We start from the raw sequence: 17,375 nt of genomic DNA, 5'->3' as shown, positions 1-17,375 counted from the left end.
TAATGCCCCAAACTGAAAATTCCATGTCGTAACACAAAAGAAAATATGGAACAATTCAAAATGTGGAACATCATTGATTTTTTTTTTTTTTTGTGATATCCAGTTTTGAACTCTCAAAGAAAGCACCCCCCTGGCTGTAGTAACATATTATTACATCATTTTTAATAGTCCCAAACCAGCCTTTGTGTTGTCTTCTCAATTTAACGCAAAACCCTGATGAAAGTTGGCCCCCGCACTGTTTGTGTTTTTATAAAATGATAATTTAGTTCATACAATATGCTCTGATACCACAACCACACTATGCAAGTGATAGGTTCAAATTAATCCAAGACCAATTTAAGTGACATTGTTGTGTTTGTACTGGATCTGCCTAACTGCCTCTTAAACACGCACCTGATCAAAATGAACAAGGCAAGTTTGAAAACAGTATGAAAAAAAAAAAAATGCAACAATGTATGGACAAGACACTTAGTCGATGATTCCTTCCTGTCACGAACCTCCGGTACAAGGTGGACCCAAATGCTGGACTTCGAGGCAGCGGCATAATGTTCAATGTAGTTCATTCTGGAAACTGGGTCATACACGTTGTAGCAGTCCGACTAGGCAGAGGCACAGAAACACTAGGCTAGGCGGGATCCAAAAGACATACAGCAAGGGTTTGATGAGTCTGAAGCAAACTAACTAACTCAACAAGACAGGATCAAACTAAAAGGCAGAGATTGCTGTGCCTAGGGTTACTCTAATTTAAGCGTAGAAGTAGAGACTCCCACAGGAAGTGAATGCAACTCACAACTCAAGGCAACGAACTGGCAAATGCCAGTGACAAAAACTCCAACTTAAATGCCTGTATAATTACAGTCCCAATGTGAAACAGCTGTGAACGGTGTGACAGGTGTCACCGCCCAGAGCAGTGGCGTGGCCACGCCCCCTTGGCAGTGGCCAAGCCTTGCTCAAGGCACTTCCTTTGCGATGCCTTCCTCAGGTAGAAGAGTTAGATTTGTCTGTAGTAGGAAAAAAAGCAAAAAAATGAATGTCTCAGAGATAATTCAATTGTTACAGCTTGTGTGACTGCACACATAGTGCTATTTTAATTATTATTATTTTTTTTTTTTTTTGTCTCTTTGCTTTGAGCATGCGTCATCGTGAAGATCAGTTCATCGCAGACTCCCCCCTGGTCACACTGGTCGGCTTCAAGCCACCGCAAGGAATTGAAAATGATTTACATTCTTCAGCAGCAGCAGCCCCGTTCTGTCACTTCCGCCTCTTTTCTGACAGATGCGGTCTGACACCGTAGAAATGTTGCCGTATTATCCCCTGTGGTGTACATCTGCAGAAACACAAGCCCCATGATTGACACCATTCTGTCTCTCTCGTGGTGCTATTTAATCTTGGGCCAGAATTTACATGCAGGTGTAACTCCTGGGAAGATATTGTGCCACTGTAAACAGCATCGCCTCCGCACTTCAAGACGAGGGAATTTGAACATGGGCATGTAACCAATACCTGAGGGATATGGTAGTGATGATGTTGGTGCAATGCTTGGTTCTGATCTGAGGTTAATACTGTGTCCATAAATGGGCGGCAAACATCAATGGTTCTACCACGACCGTGGAAAACCGCAGCAGTCGAGGCCAACAGTCCCACTGTTGATCCTGTTGGGAAATATGCCGAAGAAAAGTGGAGTCTGAAGAGCACAGCCAAGCGCACAGTGGCAAGAATTCCTTCGCTTTTGAATCTGCCAGTTAATTACAGTGAAGAAAATAAGTGAAAGCCATGGTCGGAAGTTAAAAATATTCAAATAGTAGAAGTGCATACATGGTCTTCTTCTTTTCCTTTCGGCTTGTCCCATTAGGGGTCGGCACAGCGTGTCATCTTTTTCCATCTAAGTCTGTCTCGTGCATCTTCTTCTCTAACACCCGCAGTCCTCATGTCCTCCCTCACCACATCCATCCACCTTCTCTTTGGTCTTCCTCTCGCTCTTTTGCCTGGCAGCTCCATCCTCAGCACCCTTCTCCCGACATACTCACTCTCTCGCCTCTGAACATATCTAAACCATCGAAGTCTGCTCTCTCTCACCTTGTCTCCAAAACATCCAACTTTGGCTGTCCCTCTAATGAGCTCATTTCTAATCCTATCCAACCTGCTCACTCCGAGCGACAACCTCAGCACCTTCATTTCTGCTACCTCCAGTTCTTCTTCTGGTTGTTTATTCAGCGCCACCGTCTCTACTCCGTACATCATGGCCGGCCTCACCACTGTTTTATAAACTTTGCCCTTCATCCTACCGGAGATTCTTCTGTCACATAGAACACCAGACACCTTCCGCCAGCCGTTCCACCCTGCTTGGACCCGTTTCTTCACTTCCTTACCATACCCACCATTGCTCTGGATTGTTGACCCCGAGTATTTGAAGTCGTCTACCCTCGCTATCTCTTCTCCCTGTACCTTCACTCTTCCCCCTCCACCCCTGTCATTCATGCATATATATTCTGTTTTACTTCGGCTAAACGTGCATACATGGTGAATACTAAAATCTCGTTTAATCAAATGACTCAATTTTGGCGTATGTGAACTGTTAAAGGGCCCATCTGGTTGTTTGCGTTGCAGCTCAGACACACAAAAACCCCAAACTCCTGCTTATAAAGCTCCATCCAGCAAGTCATCTCCCTGACATTGCGGCGATAAAGACATGCGGCTCATCATGCAGACGACTCGGCTCTGCCTACATCAGTTTCTGAGCAACACAACAGCGTGACTCACTTTAGCGGGCTAGGTGTATTTGCTACACACTCATTTTTGGCCTCCTTCCGTACTGCAGTGAAACTTGATGAGCAAAGTCATTCACATTTGCAGAGTTACACGTGTACATCCAACCAGTTCAATCTAATGTCATTGATATAGTGCGAAAACAAATCAAAGGCTATTTATGTCGTAAGCCAGCGGCACGGGAGCGGACCCAAATGCAGGACTCCGAGGCAAGGGCATGATATTAAGTGGTTTTATTCCAGAAGAAGGTCTAACACGAAAAGGCAGTCCAAAACAGGTGGAAGCACAAAAACGCAAGGCAACAGGCAGGATCCAAAAACGTGCACAAGGTCTGATGACTGTGAGGCAAACTAAGAAACATGGACAAGACGTGGTCAAACTAAAGAGGCACAGGCTCGCTGTGACAATGGATTAGAGTCCAAAATGCAAGACAGCTGTGACAACTGTCAGAGGTGGCACCGGCCAGGGCAGTGGTCTGGCCACGCCCCTCACAGGAACCACCGCCCACGGCAGTGGCCAAGCCATTCCCATGACAGTTTATACACGAAATAAAAATACTTCAGCACCTGACATATGAAAAACAACCTCACATCTCCCTGAAAAGCCTGCTGAACCCGAACCAGATGTACAGTGTACCAAAATCGTTGAACTAGTAGTCACTTTAATTCAACTGCTCTAAATTGCTTGAGGACTTGGCATCATTTGCACAATTGCCATTATATCGGTATCACCGCACTAGTGGTACACTTTCATTGCTCAATTGCTCATTGACTCTCCACATTCTTTCTTTTTCATGTTCTAAATGTATATTTGGTCATAAATGACCAAATATACATTTAGAACGTTAGAATGTTTTCCGATATAATAGAGTAGCTCCAATTACCTGAGAAAAATTCCTCGTGTGTCTTGTGGCATACTTGGCTAATAAAGCTGATTCTAAATATGTGTTTTGTTTTACTATACAATTATCCATCCATCCATTTTCTTTGCTGCTTATCCTCACAAGGTTCGCGGATAGTTCTGGGGCCTCTCCCAGCTCTCAACGGGCAGGAGGCGGGGTACTGATTGCCAGCCAATCGCAGGGCACGTAGAGACAAACAACCGCACTCACAATCACACCTACGGGCAATTTAGATTGTCCAATTAATGTTGCATGTTTTTGGGATGTGGGAGGAAACCGGAGTGCCCGGAGAAAACAATACAATTATTATAAATATTAAAAATAATGAATAGCTAAGTTCAGTTGCAGTTGTAGGTCAGTCCTTTTGATTGTGTTTAGGCCAGAAGAGAAGGCTCTGAATGTCCCCACCGATGCGTTCATATTTTCACTCCCGTGAGTGTTTTTGTTGGAGAAACTGGATATGAGGTCATTGAGAACTCAAGTTTTGATGTTTGACATGTAGTAGTCTTCAGTCAGCCTATTATCCTCAAGGGATTCCAATGCTGATTCAACTTGGGCTTTGCTCAAATAACATTTCTCATCACATTAGACATTTCTTGTCTCCGTTCCAACGGTGATGAGAGGTTTATCACTTTTTCTCCCATCAACTGGCTGCTGGGTTGTCGTCTCCCAAGGGACTGACGTGGCCTTGTCTTCGCCGGACATCTGCCCGCCTCATTGTGCTGCCTCTTTCCAGAGCTACACATCCATCAGACACTAGAGGTCACCGACCTGTAGTCCAATCACCCCGTTGGCACTGTTCATTCGAGAATGCGGACGCGCCAGAACGCTGGCCGTCTTTCCTCTTGCCGCGGCTGAGAACTGTTTGTAGAGAGGCTGAAATGAGCAGCTCAAATGAGGCAGCTGATGCTCTAGCACAGGATGGATGGATCACGCAATATAGGAACGGTGGTTTCTCTTGCATGGGATGGACATGGTTAGAAAATGTGTGGATGGATTCAACACCCTGAATGTCATGCTTTTCACACCCCGATGTTGATATGAGTCAATTTCATATAATTTAATGAATCGAGACAAATGTAAAAAAAAATCCTTTGCCGCCTCGGTTTTATGTAGGTTTTGCCTGCTGAAATGTTTACGCTGTGCTATTTTCAAAAAGTTAATGATTTAAAATGTCAGGCAATCGGAATAAAGGAAAACCTTGTCGACAGAGCAAATGGTGATGACTCAGTGAAATAAACTTCAACGGTAAAGACAAAAGTGCGTCATGGTAAAGACATAAGCAGCTTCAAAAGTTCAGTTTGTGTTGCTTGTTAAACTAAGTCATGAAACCCCTCACACTTATTTTAAATACATCCGTCATAACAGTAAAGATGTGCATTAGTTGTAACACTCACAAATACGTCCATATTTATTCATACATCAGAAATAGCACCATTAATTTTGCTGTATGCTATTGTATTATCCATCCATATATCCATTTTCTGAGCCGCTTATCCTGACAAGGGTCACGGGAGTGAGTGCTGGAGCCTATCCCAGCTATCATTGGGCAGGAGGCGGGGTACATCCTGAATTGGTTGCCAGCCAATCGCAGGGGACATAGAGACGAACAACCAGTCACACTCACAATCACACCAAGCGGCAATTTAGAGTGTCCAATTAATGTTGCATGTTTTTGGAATGTGGGAGGAAACCGGAGTGCCCGGAGGAAACGCACGCAGGCACGGGGAGAACATGCAAATTCCACACAGGCAGGTCCGGGATTGGAACTGTGAGGCCAACGCTTTACCAGCTGCTCCACTGTGCCGCCCACAATTTGAAATTTCTGTACAAATCTGAACAAGAATCACAGAAGTTGACACACACGATTCGCTGTCACGGGCCACATAAAATAATATGGCGGGCCGGCTCTGGCCCCCCGGGCCTTGAGTTTGACACCTGTGTGTTACGCCATCACGTTGGCGAGCCGCAAGATATGAATTGATTTTGTCACCATAACAACTAAAACTGTGATGCGCTTCCACACTTCCAGGTTTTAGTCGATGAAAGATGCCACAATTACAGACTTGTTTCCAAGTCGTGTCTTTGTCGGGGATTTGTGTAGAACACGATCAATGTAAAATGATTGAAGTACAGGATTTTTCCTACTATGCTTTATTTTACATGCAACATTGTTCATCCAAGTTTTTATTCCCTTTCACGTTTCCCCAGTGCATCATTTTTTTTTTTTTTAAAGCTACAATAACTGCGCCATCGATTTTTTTTTTTTTTTTTTTCCCGTTGCCAATAAATGAACATACCACTTTCCACCTCACATATACGACAGAATACATTGTTCCGGTGTCTGATATTTTTCTCATTAAATTTTGTGCGAGTTGGTGTTGTGGTGGCGGGTGCACAGGTTTGTACTGCGCTGCCTTTGTACGAGTGCGGGATTGGAACTCTTGTCTCCCTACACAGCAAAGGCTGTTTACTGCTCTTCAGAAGAATAAAAACAAGACATTGTAGACCTCAGATGCTGCGATATAGAGGGAAAATTGGTGAATAAAAATAGATAAAATATGAATAGGGGGTGACGAATCAGAACTGCACTAAAGCAGGTTATTTCTGTAATAAGTAGTTAATCAGTGAGCGAATCATAAAATGCAGACAAAATCAAAATGTTCATGATTCATATGAGGTGACCTATATAGATCTCACAGGTACTCCACAAAGGAAATGTACCAACTTTTTAATTACAAAAATATTCATGAGCATTTCTGGAGCGACAGGTCAACATTGTACGGTGATGAAAATAAGTATTTGAACACCCTGCTATATTGCAAGTTCTGCCACTTATAAATCATGGAGGGGTCTGGAATTTTGTCTATTGTGAGAGAGATCATCTGAAAAGAAAAATCCGGAAATCACAATATATGATTTTTTTTTAACAATGTATTTGTATGATACAGCTGCAAATAAGTATTTCAACACTTGAGAAAACCAATGTTAATATTTGGTCCATTCGCCTTTGTTTGCAGTTACAGAGGTCAAACATTTCCTATAGTTGTTCACCAGGTTTGCACACACTGCAGAAGGAATTTTGGCCCATTCCTCCACAAAGATCTTCTCTAGATCAGACAGATTTCTGAGCTGTCACTGAGAAACACGGAGTTTCAGCTCCCTCCAAAGATTTTCTATTGGGTTTAGGTCTGGAGACTGGGTTAGGGTTAGGGCTAGACCCAGCCACGACCCATCTTCAGTGCTCTGACTGAGGGAAAGGTTGTTCCCCAAAATCTCACAATACATGGCCGCGGTGATCCTCTCCTTGATACAGTGCAGTCGTCCTGTCCCATGTGCAGAAAAACACCCCCAAACCATGATGCTACGACCCCCGTGATTCGCAGTCAGGACGGTGTTCTTGGGGTGGAACTCATCATTCGTCTTCTTCCAAACATGGTTACTGGAATTATGACCAAAAAGTTCCATTTTGGTCTCATCTGACCACAAAACCTTCTCCCATGACTCCTCTGTATCATCTAAATGGTCATTGGCAAACTTAAGACGGAACTTGACATGTCCTGGTTTAAGCAGGGAAACCTTCCGCGCCATGCATGATTTCAAACCATGACGTCTTTGAGTATTACCAACAGTCACCTTGGAAACGGTAGTCCCAGCTCTTTTCAGGTCATTGACCAAGTCCTGTCGCATAGCCCTGGGCTGATTCCTCACCTTTCTAAGGATCACCGAGACTATGTGATGTCTGGCACGGGGCTCCACGCCGATGGAGATTGACCGGCATGTTTAGCTTCTTCCATTTTACAATGGTTGCTCCAACAGTGCACCTTTTTTCACCAAGCTGCTTGGCCATTTCTCCGTAGCCCTTTCCAGCCGTGTGGAGTTGTACAATTTTGTCTGTGGTGTCTTTGGACAGCTCTTTGGTCTTGCCCATGTTACAAGTTTGAGTCTTACTGATTGTATGGGGTCAACATGTGTCTTTATGCAGCTAATGACTTCACACAGGAGCATCTGTTTCAGGAACATACATTTAGTGGAGGTGGATTTTTAAAGGCGGACTAACACGTCTTTGAGGGTCAGAATTTTAGGTGATGGACAGGTGTTCAAATACTTATATGCAGCTGTATCACACAAATAAATCATTAGAAAATCATACATTGTGATTTCTGGATGTTTCTTTTTAGATAATCTCTCTCACAGTGGACATGGACCTACGATGAAAATTTCAGACCCCTCCATGATTTCCAAGTGGGAGAACATGCAATATCGCAGGGTGTTCAAATACTTATTTTCTTCACTGTATTTCAAACAGTTGATAAAGACCTTGTGGTCCACTTGGTCAGAAATGAGGTCAAGGAGAATTAAAAGGGAGTGAGATCGGGCCTAGCAGCGACACAAAATTAGCCTTGGCCACTCACCACGCTGGGAGAACTTGATTGAAGCATTTTGGAACATGTTATGAAATCAACAGCTTGGCGATGGATTAAAATAGAAGAGACAAGGCAGATGGAGGCCACAGCTATTTAAACAACAGAAGGCCTCGAATGATATGGAAGGCAGAATCCAGTTCCTTCTTGTATTTGACATCCATACGGCCTCCGCCCAACAGATGAGAAATGGAGCAGAAAGGAAACGCGGCTGACTAGCTTGTGACAATTCACAAACCGAATATGAATCATCACGTAACACCGGCGCCTTTCTTATTTCGACCAGCGCTTCCACCATTTGTGTGCCTCACCGGGGCTTAACCCGCTGTTTGAGCGGGTTCTCGTAATTCGTATCGTTCATTCTTCTTCCGTTTTGCTTATCCTCATGAGGGTCTGTTTGAGAAAAAAAAAAAAAAGATTATACTGAAAAAAATAATCACTGCACAACTTTGAAAATTGAATTGATCACATTTAATATTTTAGCTTTGATTGAATGAAAGTTTAACCTGAGTTTTTATTTCATTGAAACCGTGTTTGACTGTTGGAACGGAAATTTACCGGTGTTAGTCAAAATGGCAGCTCTTTCTAACGTAGTTTAGTTTAGTTTAGAATGAAGTTCCTAAACAGAATCGAGAACTCAAAAAGGTCTCAGGTCAGACAGTAAAGGCCTGATTTACTAAATCATTGCATGTGCAGAAGCGTTCACAAAGTTTATTGCTCATGCAAAAGTCATCTGGGGGCACCTGGAATTTTTCCACCTGGAATTGTCTGCCAAATGCGCAAAATGAACTGCGCAGCAAAATTACAAGTTTGGGGATGAGTCTGTGCAAATGACTTTTCCCCTTGTCTAATTTATTATATTTTTAAAATGGCATATCAAAAAAAAAAAAAATCATCTCAACATATTGACCTGACGCAATTTTAGAACTTTTGAGTGATGGTAAGGCTGACTTGAATACAGTCGCAAGAAGGAGTCATGTCACTTTGTCTCTTGCAAAACTCATTTCGGTGCACTGTGACAGTTGATGCTAGCTTATCCCGAGTTTTAAACGCAACGCGACACATGATGGGAATTTCTCGTGCACTCGGGCCAACTTCAAGCAAACGAAACATGGCCTGTCTTGAGTGTTTTAGCTTCCACAAAATGACTGGAGCTATAAATTTGTTTTCCTTCCACTAACACTTCCAATTCTTTCACTTCAAATTTCATTTCGTGCTCGCTGGTGAGGCATAGTGTGACCTCCCAATTTTTTTTCATGGGGAAACCATCAGTGTTACACATTTTTTTGTTTCACACCAAAGAGTAACATTTCAATGTTGTGCACCACCACGACTTCTTCTTCTTCTTTCGGCTTGTCCTATTAGGGGTCGCCACAGCGCGCCATATTTGTTTGGCACAGTTTTTACGCCGGACGCCCGTCCTGACGCAACCCCTCTGTATTTAGCCTACTACTATCACTACTACTACTACTACTACTACTATTCCTACTACTGCTAATACTAATACTACTAATAATGGTAATAATAATTATTATTATAACAATAATAATAACAATAATCATACTACTACTAATGCTACTGATAATACTACGACTACTACTAATAATAATAGTAATAATAACAATAACAATACTACTAATACTAATAATAATAATTATAACAATAATAATAACAATACTCATACTACTACTAATACTACTGATAATACTACGACTACTACTACTACTAATAATAATAATAATAACAATACTACTAATACTACTACTACCACCACTAATAATAATAATACTCATACTACAGATACTACTACTACTACTGATACTACTACTACTGATACTACTACCACTACTACTAATAATAATAGTAATAATAATAATACTAATAATACTACTACTACTTATACTACTACTCCTACGACTACTACAACTACTACTACTACTACTACTAATAATAATAATAACAATACTCATACTACGACTAATACTACTGATAATACTACTACTAATAATACCAATAATAATAATACTACCACTACTAATAGTACTACTACTACTACTACTACTACTATTACTACTACTGCTAATACTAATACTACTAATAATGGTAATAATAATAATTATTATTATTATAACAATAATAACAACAATAATCATACTACTACTAATGCTACTGATAATACTACGACTACTACTAATAATAATAGTAATAATAATAATAACAATAACAATACTACTAATACTAATAATAATAATTATAACAATAATAATAACAATACTCATTCTACTACTAATACTACTGATAATACTACGACTACTACTACTACTAATAATAATAATAATAACAATACTACTAATACTACTACTACCACCACTAATAATAATAATAATACTACAGATACTACTACTACTACTACTACTACTGATACTACTACTACCGATACTACTACCACTACTACTAATAATAATAGTAATAATAATAATACTAATAATACTACTACTACTTATACTACTACTCCTACGACTACTACAACTACTACTACTACTACTAATAATAATAATAACAATACTCATACTACGACTAATACTACTGATAATACTACTACTAATAATACCAATAATAATAATACTACTACTAATAATAGTACTACTACTACTAATAATAATAATAATAATAACAATGATATAATAATAATACTATTACTACTACTACTACTACTAATAATAATAATAATAATAATACAGGCTAATCTATTCTAGCTTCTAGACTATTTTAAATATGGCAGCATCCACCTTTTGTACACCGGTTGTCAACAACGCGCACAATCTAAAAGAGTTCGAGCAATTTAGCATTTACTCTTTGCAATCCTGGCAAAAGATCCCAATCTTACTAAATAGCGTGCAACCCACCCATTTACAGTGTGGGCTCTCCGGGTGAACTTCCAATTTGGCGACCGGTAAATGAGCCAAACCATAAGAAGAGACGCGTCGTGATGACCACCAGGTGGCCATCACTTACATGCCATTTCATTTTGTTTTGTCGTTGTGTCTTTGCCAGAGTCACAAAGGATTAAAGAAGATACTTTGTCAACCGGTTGAGTTTTGCACGGGTTGCTTGCTATGATACCGTCACTTCATCACTTCATTGGTTTCCCAAAAGCTTCAAGCCACGACGCCTCCAACTGATTGCAACCGGTAATCGTCATACAAAATAGTCGGGCAACAGACCGAGTGAGACAAAAGTATATTTACGAATGTTGAGGGCTTTGGGTCGACCGACTGCTCAGCTGAAGGGCAAATTGACAATAGGCTAACAGCCGAATTAGGAGTGTGTACAAAGCACAGAGCGCCCACTGTGTTTAATTATCCAAGCTCAGCCAAGGTTACACAAAGCTACCGGGAAGCCAGGCAAGCTCCACACAGCATTGTAATGATCTGTGACACCTTTTATTGATGATAGACGATCATTTTTCAGAAGATCTTTCATCTAAAATCTAAACTGGTATGTTTGTCTTGGAAAAGTTGTCATTTTACTCAGTCTGTACCAAAATAATTGATTTGTACGAACACAACTTCAAACAATTGAGAATAAAATCAAACTAAACACATTGAAGCTGTGAATGAGTTTGAGTGCGTCTTCCATTCATTGTTCATTATTAAAGCCTTAGAATAATTGAAGCTAAATGGAGTGCAGCACTTATATGGTCCAAACCATCTCAATCATCTTTCACTCTGCCACCTTGCAGCGCTTTCACCTGGTTGGTCATTGCTACTCTTTGAAGATACAACATGGCTGCTCTCATTACCCTCCTATAATTCTTTCTTATACATATATTATAACATATTAGCCTGCAGCCTGGGTTTAGCCTGGCTATTATGTACACTTCTACCGGTACTTTTATTCTGGTCAAGGTGAATCTTCAATGTTTGGTCCGGATGAAAAGTTGAACAATTTATTCGAAAACATCGAATCTAAAGAATAATGTTGGCGGGGGTTCAACCTTTGTGGGCGTGTTTGTGTGTGTGTAAAACATATGCAGTTCGTTTGCACCTTGTACCTTTGTAAGCCATTTTATTTTCTTTAAATTGTTACATGAGCACATCCTCATGAAGACAACAATAATTTAAATAGAAGTTAAAAAAATGCCATTGCATTGATATACAATGTATGTTTGTGTACTGTTTATATACAATGTGTGTGTGTGTGTGTGTGTGGTGTGTGTGTGTGTGTGTGTGTGTGTGTGTGTGTGTGTGTGTGTGCGGAAGGTGACTGGTGTGTTATGTGACAGAAGACTCTCTCCTAGGATGAAGGGCAAAGTTTATAAAACGGTGGTGAGGCCGGTCATGATGTACAGATTAGAGACCGTGGCAGTGAAGAGACAACAGGAAGCACAACTGGGGGTGGCAGAAATGAAGATGTTGAGGTTTTCGCTCGGTGTGAGCAGGTTGGATAGGATTAGAAATGAGCTCATTAGAGGGACAGCCAAAGTTGGATGTTTTGGAGACAAGGTTTGCGAGAGCAGACTTCGATGGTTTGGACATGTCCAGAGGCTAGAGAGTGAATATATTGGGAGAAGGGTGCTGATGGTGGAGCTGCCAGGCAAAAGAGCGAGAAGAAAACCAAAGAAAAGGTCGATGGATGGTGAGGGAAGACATGAGGACAGTGGGTGTTAGACAGGAAGACGCACGAGATAGGCTTAGAGGGAAAAAGATGACACGCTGTTTGTTTGTATGTGTGTACAGCGTCCTTCCCGTATTTTTAAACAAACAAAAGCAACTTGATTCATACACGGTGTAAGAGCGGAGACGTAGGAAAGACCGCAGGTAAATGAAAGGTTAAAAGATGTGTACAGGAGAAAAGGAATGGAGGTGAGATTGGCTTGATAGATATTCCTGAAAGCAATTTCAAATAGATGTGCAAGCCGTCTCAAGGGGATCTACTTGGCTTGATAAATGTCTGCAGCAAGACAGGTGGAGACGAGAGATGGAGTGATAGACCACTGATGAGAGAGGGGTTGGGACGGGCCCACGTTTCCATTGCATTACACCTACAAAACTCCTCATCCCTGGCCTTTTTCTGTTTTTAATGATTCATCATCTCGAAAGTGCACCGCTCACACCCACTGGTATGTGTCTAATAGCCAAATGACAAGGCACAAAGACTCCTGTTGTGTCCCACATGCCCCAAACTGTGACAGGCAGGCCAAAGATGTGCTGCCATGTAAGTTAGCAGGAAACTCGGCGGTACTGCTCCCTCCCTTTTTCTCTGCCTCTCTCTGTCTATGGAGATATGATGTAGCACACTAACGCAACCTGACAGGCGGGCAACAAAGACTACCCTGTTCTGTGCACTAGAGTTGGAGTTGGCTTAAGACAGGGGAGGTCATTTGCATTCATTTGCAAATGAGAGGTTGATTTTGTCGACCCTTTGCGGCATCTACTCTCGGCAATCCCATTGTTGCAATTAGCAGCTCCATTGTCACGATTGAAGACAGCTGATCCTTTCTTGGGTATCTTTCTTGCGGCTTCTGATCTGGAATGTGCATTGAGACCTAGCTTATATTCCCTTGACCTAAATTCCTCACTCGCATTGTTCTGGTAAAAAAAAGTCCAAAGAGTTGCATAACAGTTAGCTGTGCGTCTATTGGCCCAGCTATACTGCAGCTACTAGAGTGTTTCTGTTGAGAAGCAGGCACACACACACACACACACACACACAAGTTAGTTAATTGGCCAGATGGAATATTGTTATTGATGTTACTGTATTCTTATTAGATTAAAGACGATATATCTGCAACACAGAGCCCACAATCATGAGCAACCAAATGTTGCGTTTGTTTGTTGTTTTTATTTTAATGCACACTTGCATCAGTTTTTCCTCCTCTGAAACAAATATCTTCTTCAGTTCTTCCCCCTAAAATCGAAACATATCAAAATAATTGTATTTTATCTTTCTCAATAGAAACACTGAAGTGCTTTGGTGCTTTGGCGCATGTCGTGTAGTAAGCATATCCGTTGAAATGTGTGAAGGGTTTCTTATTGGCAGCAGTTTACATTGATAAAGCAAATACATAGATTAGGATATCGAAATTCAGTTAGTGATTTGGAGTATGGGGTACCGAACCCCCTGATACGAGCTGTTCGGTCGATGTACGACCGCTGTCAGAGTTTGGTCCGCATTGCCAGCAATAAGTTGAACTCATTTATGGTGAGAGTTGGACTCCGCCAAGGCTGCCCTTTGTCACCGATTTTGTTCGAAACTTTTATGGACAGAATTTTTAGGCGCAGCTGAGGCGTAGAGGGTGTCCGGTTTGGTGGCCTCAGCATCACATCTCTGCGCTTTGCAGATGATGTGGTTCTGTTGGCTTCAACAACACACGATCTCCAGCTCTCACTGGAGCGATTCCCAGCCAAGTGTGAACCGGCTAGGATGAGAATCAGCTCCTCCAAATCCGGGACTATGGTCATCTGTCGGAAAACGGCGGCATGCCCTCTCCAGGTCGGGGGGTTGGGATCCTGGCCCAAGTGGAGGAGTTCATGTATCTTGGGGTCGGAAAAGCGGTAGATAAGGGATGGATGGATGGATGAGTTGGTCTCAGTCCACCATGTTGATAGTTATTACCACTGTATTGTAATTTCTTTTGTAAATGTAATCATGTTTTAATTTGATTGAAGTTCTCAGTGATATATGTTCATTACTGCAGTTGTAGTTTACTGTTTTGTAGAACTGTACAGTATCATAATGAATGATATGGATGATTTTAGTTGTTTTAATTCCGTACATGTCTATCAAAAACTGAACATTACTATCGTTATAAAGACAGAATATTTAATATAGTTCTTGCATTAACTATCAAATATTGTGGCTATGTTAATGGCTGGGGTGCACCTGACGTTATGCTTGTTCTTCCGGGTACTCGACCGCCATTGTTGCAGACAAGCAGTCAGCTGTCCGTCGTCATGCCAGATTTTTGTTGCGTCTACGGAGGTGGAAGTCACGGAAACAGAGACATTGGGAAGCGATTTTTCCATGTTCCAAAGATTAGATTGCATGAAGGAGAAGATACAATGGAGGTATCGAAAAAGGCTTGCAAATATAGATTTGACCGAAGCTCGAGTACACGAGGCAAATGGTTATTTGAAAGTTTGTTCTGATCATTGTGTAAGCGGTAAACGTCTATTTCCAGTGTCCTGATATTCTACTTCAGGGAAGTCTTTCACATCCTTTTGAAAGTATGTCGTGGAGAGTTTATGGATCGATATCTTCACAGAGTTTGATCTTCTGTACATATCTAGCTTTGGTGACATTATCGAGTGAGGCAAAAAACATCCGGCGCTCACCGCTTACACATGGGTCTGTGGACGTTGCCATAGTGACGTCGTCTGCAACGCCTAGCTTGTCTGTAGAAATGGCGGCGATTATCACGTGATTGCAACCCAAGGATAGTACAGATACAGTACCAGTCATATCTTACTCTAGCCTTCAACTTTCAAAGTTGTAGGGATTTATTTTCTATCCAAACAAAAAAAAAAGTGCATTTCCTGTGCTGAAATATGTTCTCCTTCTTCTTCTCCTAGGGAAGGTGCTGAATACCGATTTGCATCACTACCTCAGTCTTCAGTTCCAGAAGGGGTCCTTGGATCACAAGCTTCAGCAGGTGATCAGGGACAACTTGTACCTGCGCACTATTCCCTGTGAGTAGTAAAGAACTGATAGTAATTGCAACTGTAAGATCACTGACATTCTTAGTCAATAATACAGTATTTGGGGACCAGCCAAGATGCCTCAGGCTAATGATCTTAAAGGCCAATAATTCTATCATAGTCCATACTCGTGTAATTTCTTAGTTAGGTGGCAACATAATATTGAAATATGTTGGCATTCAGAAACAATGAGATGTCAACGAGACCTGGACTTCACATGAAACAAAGCTGCCTGCCTTCGGTCAACCAGCCTGCTCATGCTAGCCGACACTAACATGAGACTAAGGAGCTTAAACGTCACGGTGAAAGGTAGTAGAAGCACGACTTCCTCCATCGCCGGACACACCGAAGACTTGTTCAATGTTGTGATCGGCTTTTATAAAAATGGCTGGAGCTCAACAGAGCCACCAGGTGATGTGTCACACCCTTGGCTGAATCCCAAGATCCATTCTCAGTTCCAGTCCCATCTCACTTCTTCCAAACATACTGTACATATTTCATCTGTGGGGAATCAACACTGCACGTCTCAGTGGAAGATGGAGAACAGAAACAAATATAATAAATGTAAAAATTGAATGCCTTGAACCTCATCTTCTCAGAAAGATGGACAGACAGACACGCCGACTTTTGGAAATTTCTTTGTCGACCTTAACCGTCACAGCAGTGGCAAGGATGATACGATGACAGCGACAACTGATTTATCTCCAGGTTGAGTGCGTTGCTTTAATTGACTCGAAAAATGTCCTCTTTTTGTAGCTCAGCTCAGCTCTCCCTCGTGCTGTCAGCCAGAATAGACCGTCGTCCCTTTTAGTGGACTGTGCTGTTTCAGAAGAGATGGCCCAAAGCAGGATCAGCATGGATGTTGGCGCAGAAAGAAAATGAAGAATGGGGACATTCAATACAAAGTTAAATTCCCTCATGTGTGCAGAGCAACTCTGCTGAGGCTCTGTAAAAAAAACCCTGATTCGGGCTAAGATGATGCTAAGCAGAGTTGGCGCGTTAAGGAGCGTTCAGTATTTTTCCATAACAATGTATTCCCAGCATCTCACATATAATAGCACCATGAAGGCAATACGTAGCGCTTTCTTAATGAGAGCCAGCAGTTTGGGAGCTTTGTTGTTTTATGAAAGTAACTGCAGGGATGTTAAGGCCCGGGACCAGAAACATCACCTCGTGTTTAAGGTTGAGGAAGTTATTTTGGGATGTCGATTTATGTGGAGGAAAAGGAAACCTTTATCTTGGAAGCGTTGCTTAGCATTGTTTCATACTAACAGCCGCTGGCATTCAGTGTCATGGATTTTTTTTTCTTTTTTTTTTACTCACAGAACTTTGACAAAAGGGAACAAACCTTCCTGAATGTTTTCAATTTTCATCTCCCAATAAAAAGGAAAAGAAGGAACTATATGGGTTTTGAGTCAAACGTCTAAGCTCTTGATGTGTTTTCCTTAAAGATAAACTCATCTGTATTAAAATACTATACTGAGGATAGAAATGGATGGATGGATGTAGTTGGAGAGATGCTAGTCTGCTTACTGCATACTTTAGCAAGGCATCGCCCCCACGACCCCAGCTAAAGTGGAGCAG

General features: G+C 41.6%; 1 protein-coding gene across 1 annotated transcript in view; it reads left to right on the top strand.

The window, feature by feature from the left end:
* LOC133512494 (membrane-associated guanylate kinase, WW and PDZ domain-containing protein 3-like) overlaps positions 1 to 17,375 on the top strand; it is a 124,875-nt gene that overhangs the window by 67,866 nt on the left and 39,634 nt on the right. Inside the window, exon 2 of the mRNA XM_061842204.1 lies at positions 15,666 to 15,782. Within this exon, the coding sequence (XP_061698188.1) occupies positions 15,666 to 15,782 (117 nt within the window). The remainder of the gene's footprint in view (positions 1 to 15,665; positions 15,783 to 17,375) is intronic.

This window comes from Syngnathoides biaculeatus, chromosome 2, assembly GCF_019802595.1.
Source record: "Syngnathoides biaculeatus isolate LvHL_M chromosome 2, ASM1980259v1, whole genome shotgun sequence".
Lineage (NCBI taxonomy): Eukaryota > Metazoa > Chordata > Actinopteri > Syngnathiformes > Syngnathidae > Syngnathoides > Syngnathoides biaculeatus.
This window is presented reverse-complemented; position numbering and strand designations above follow the sequence as displayed.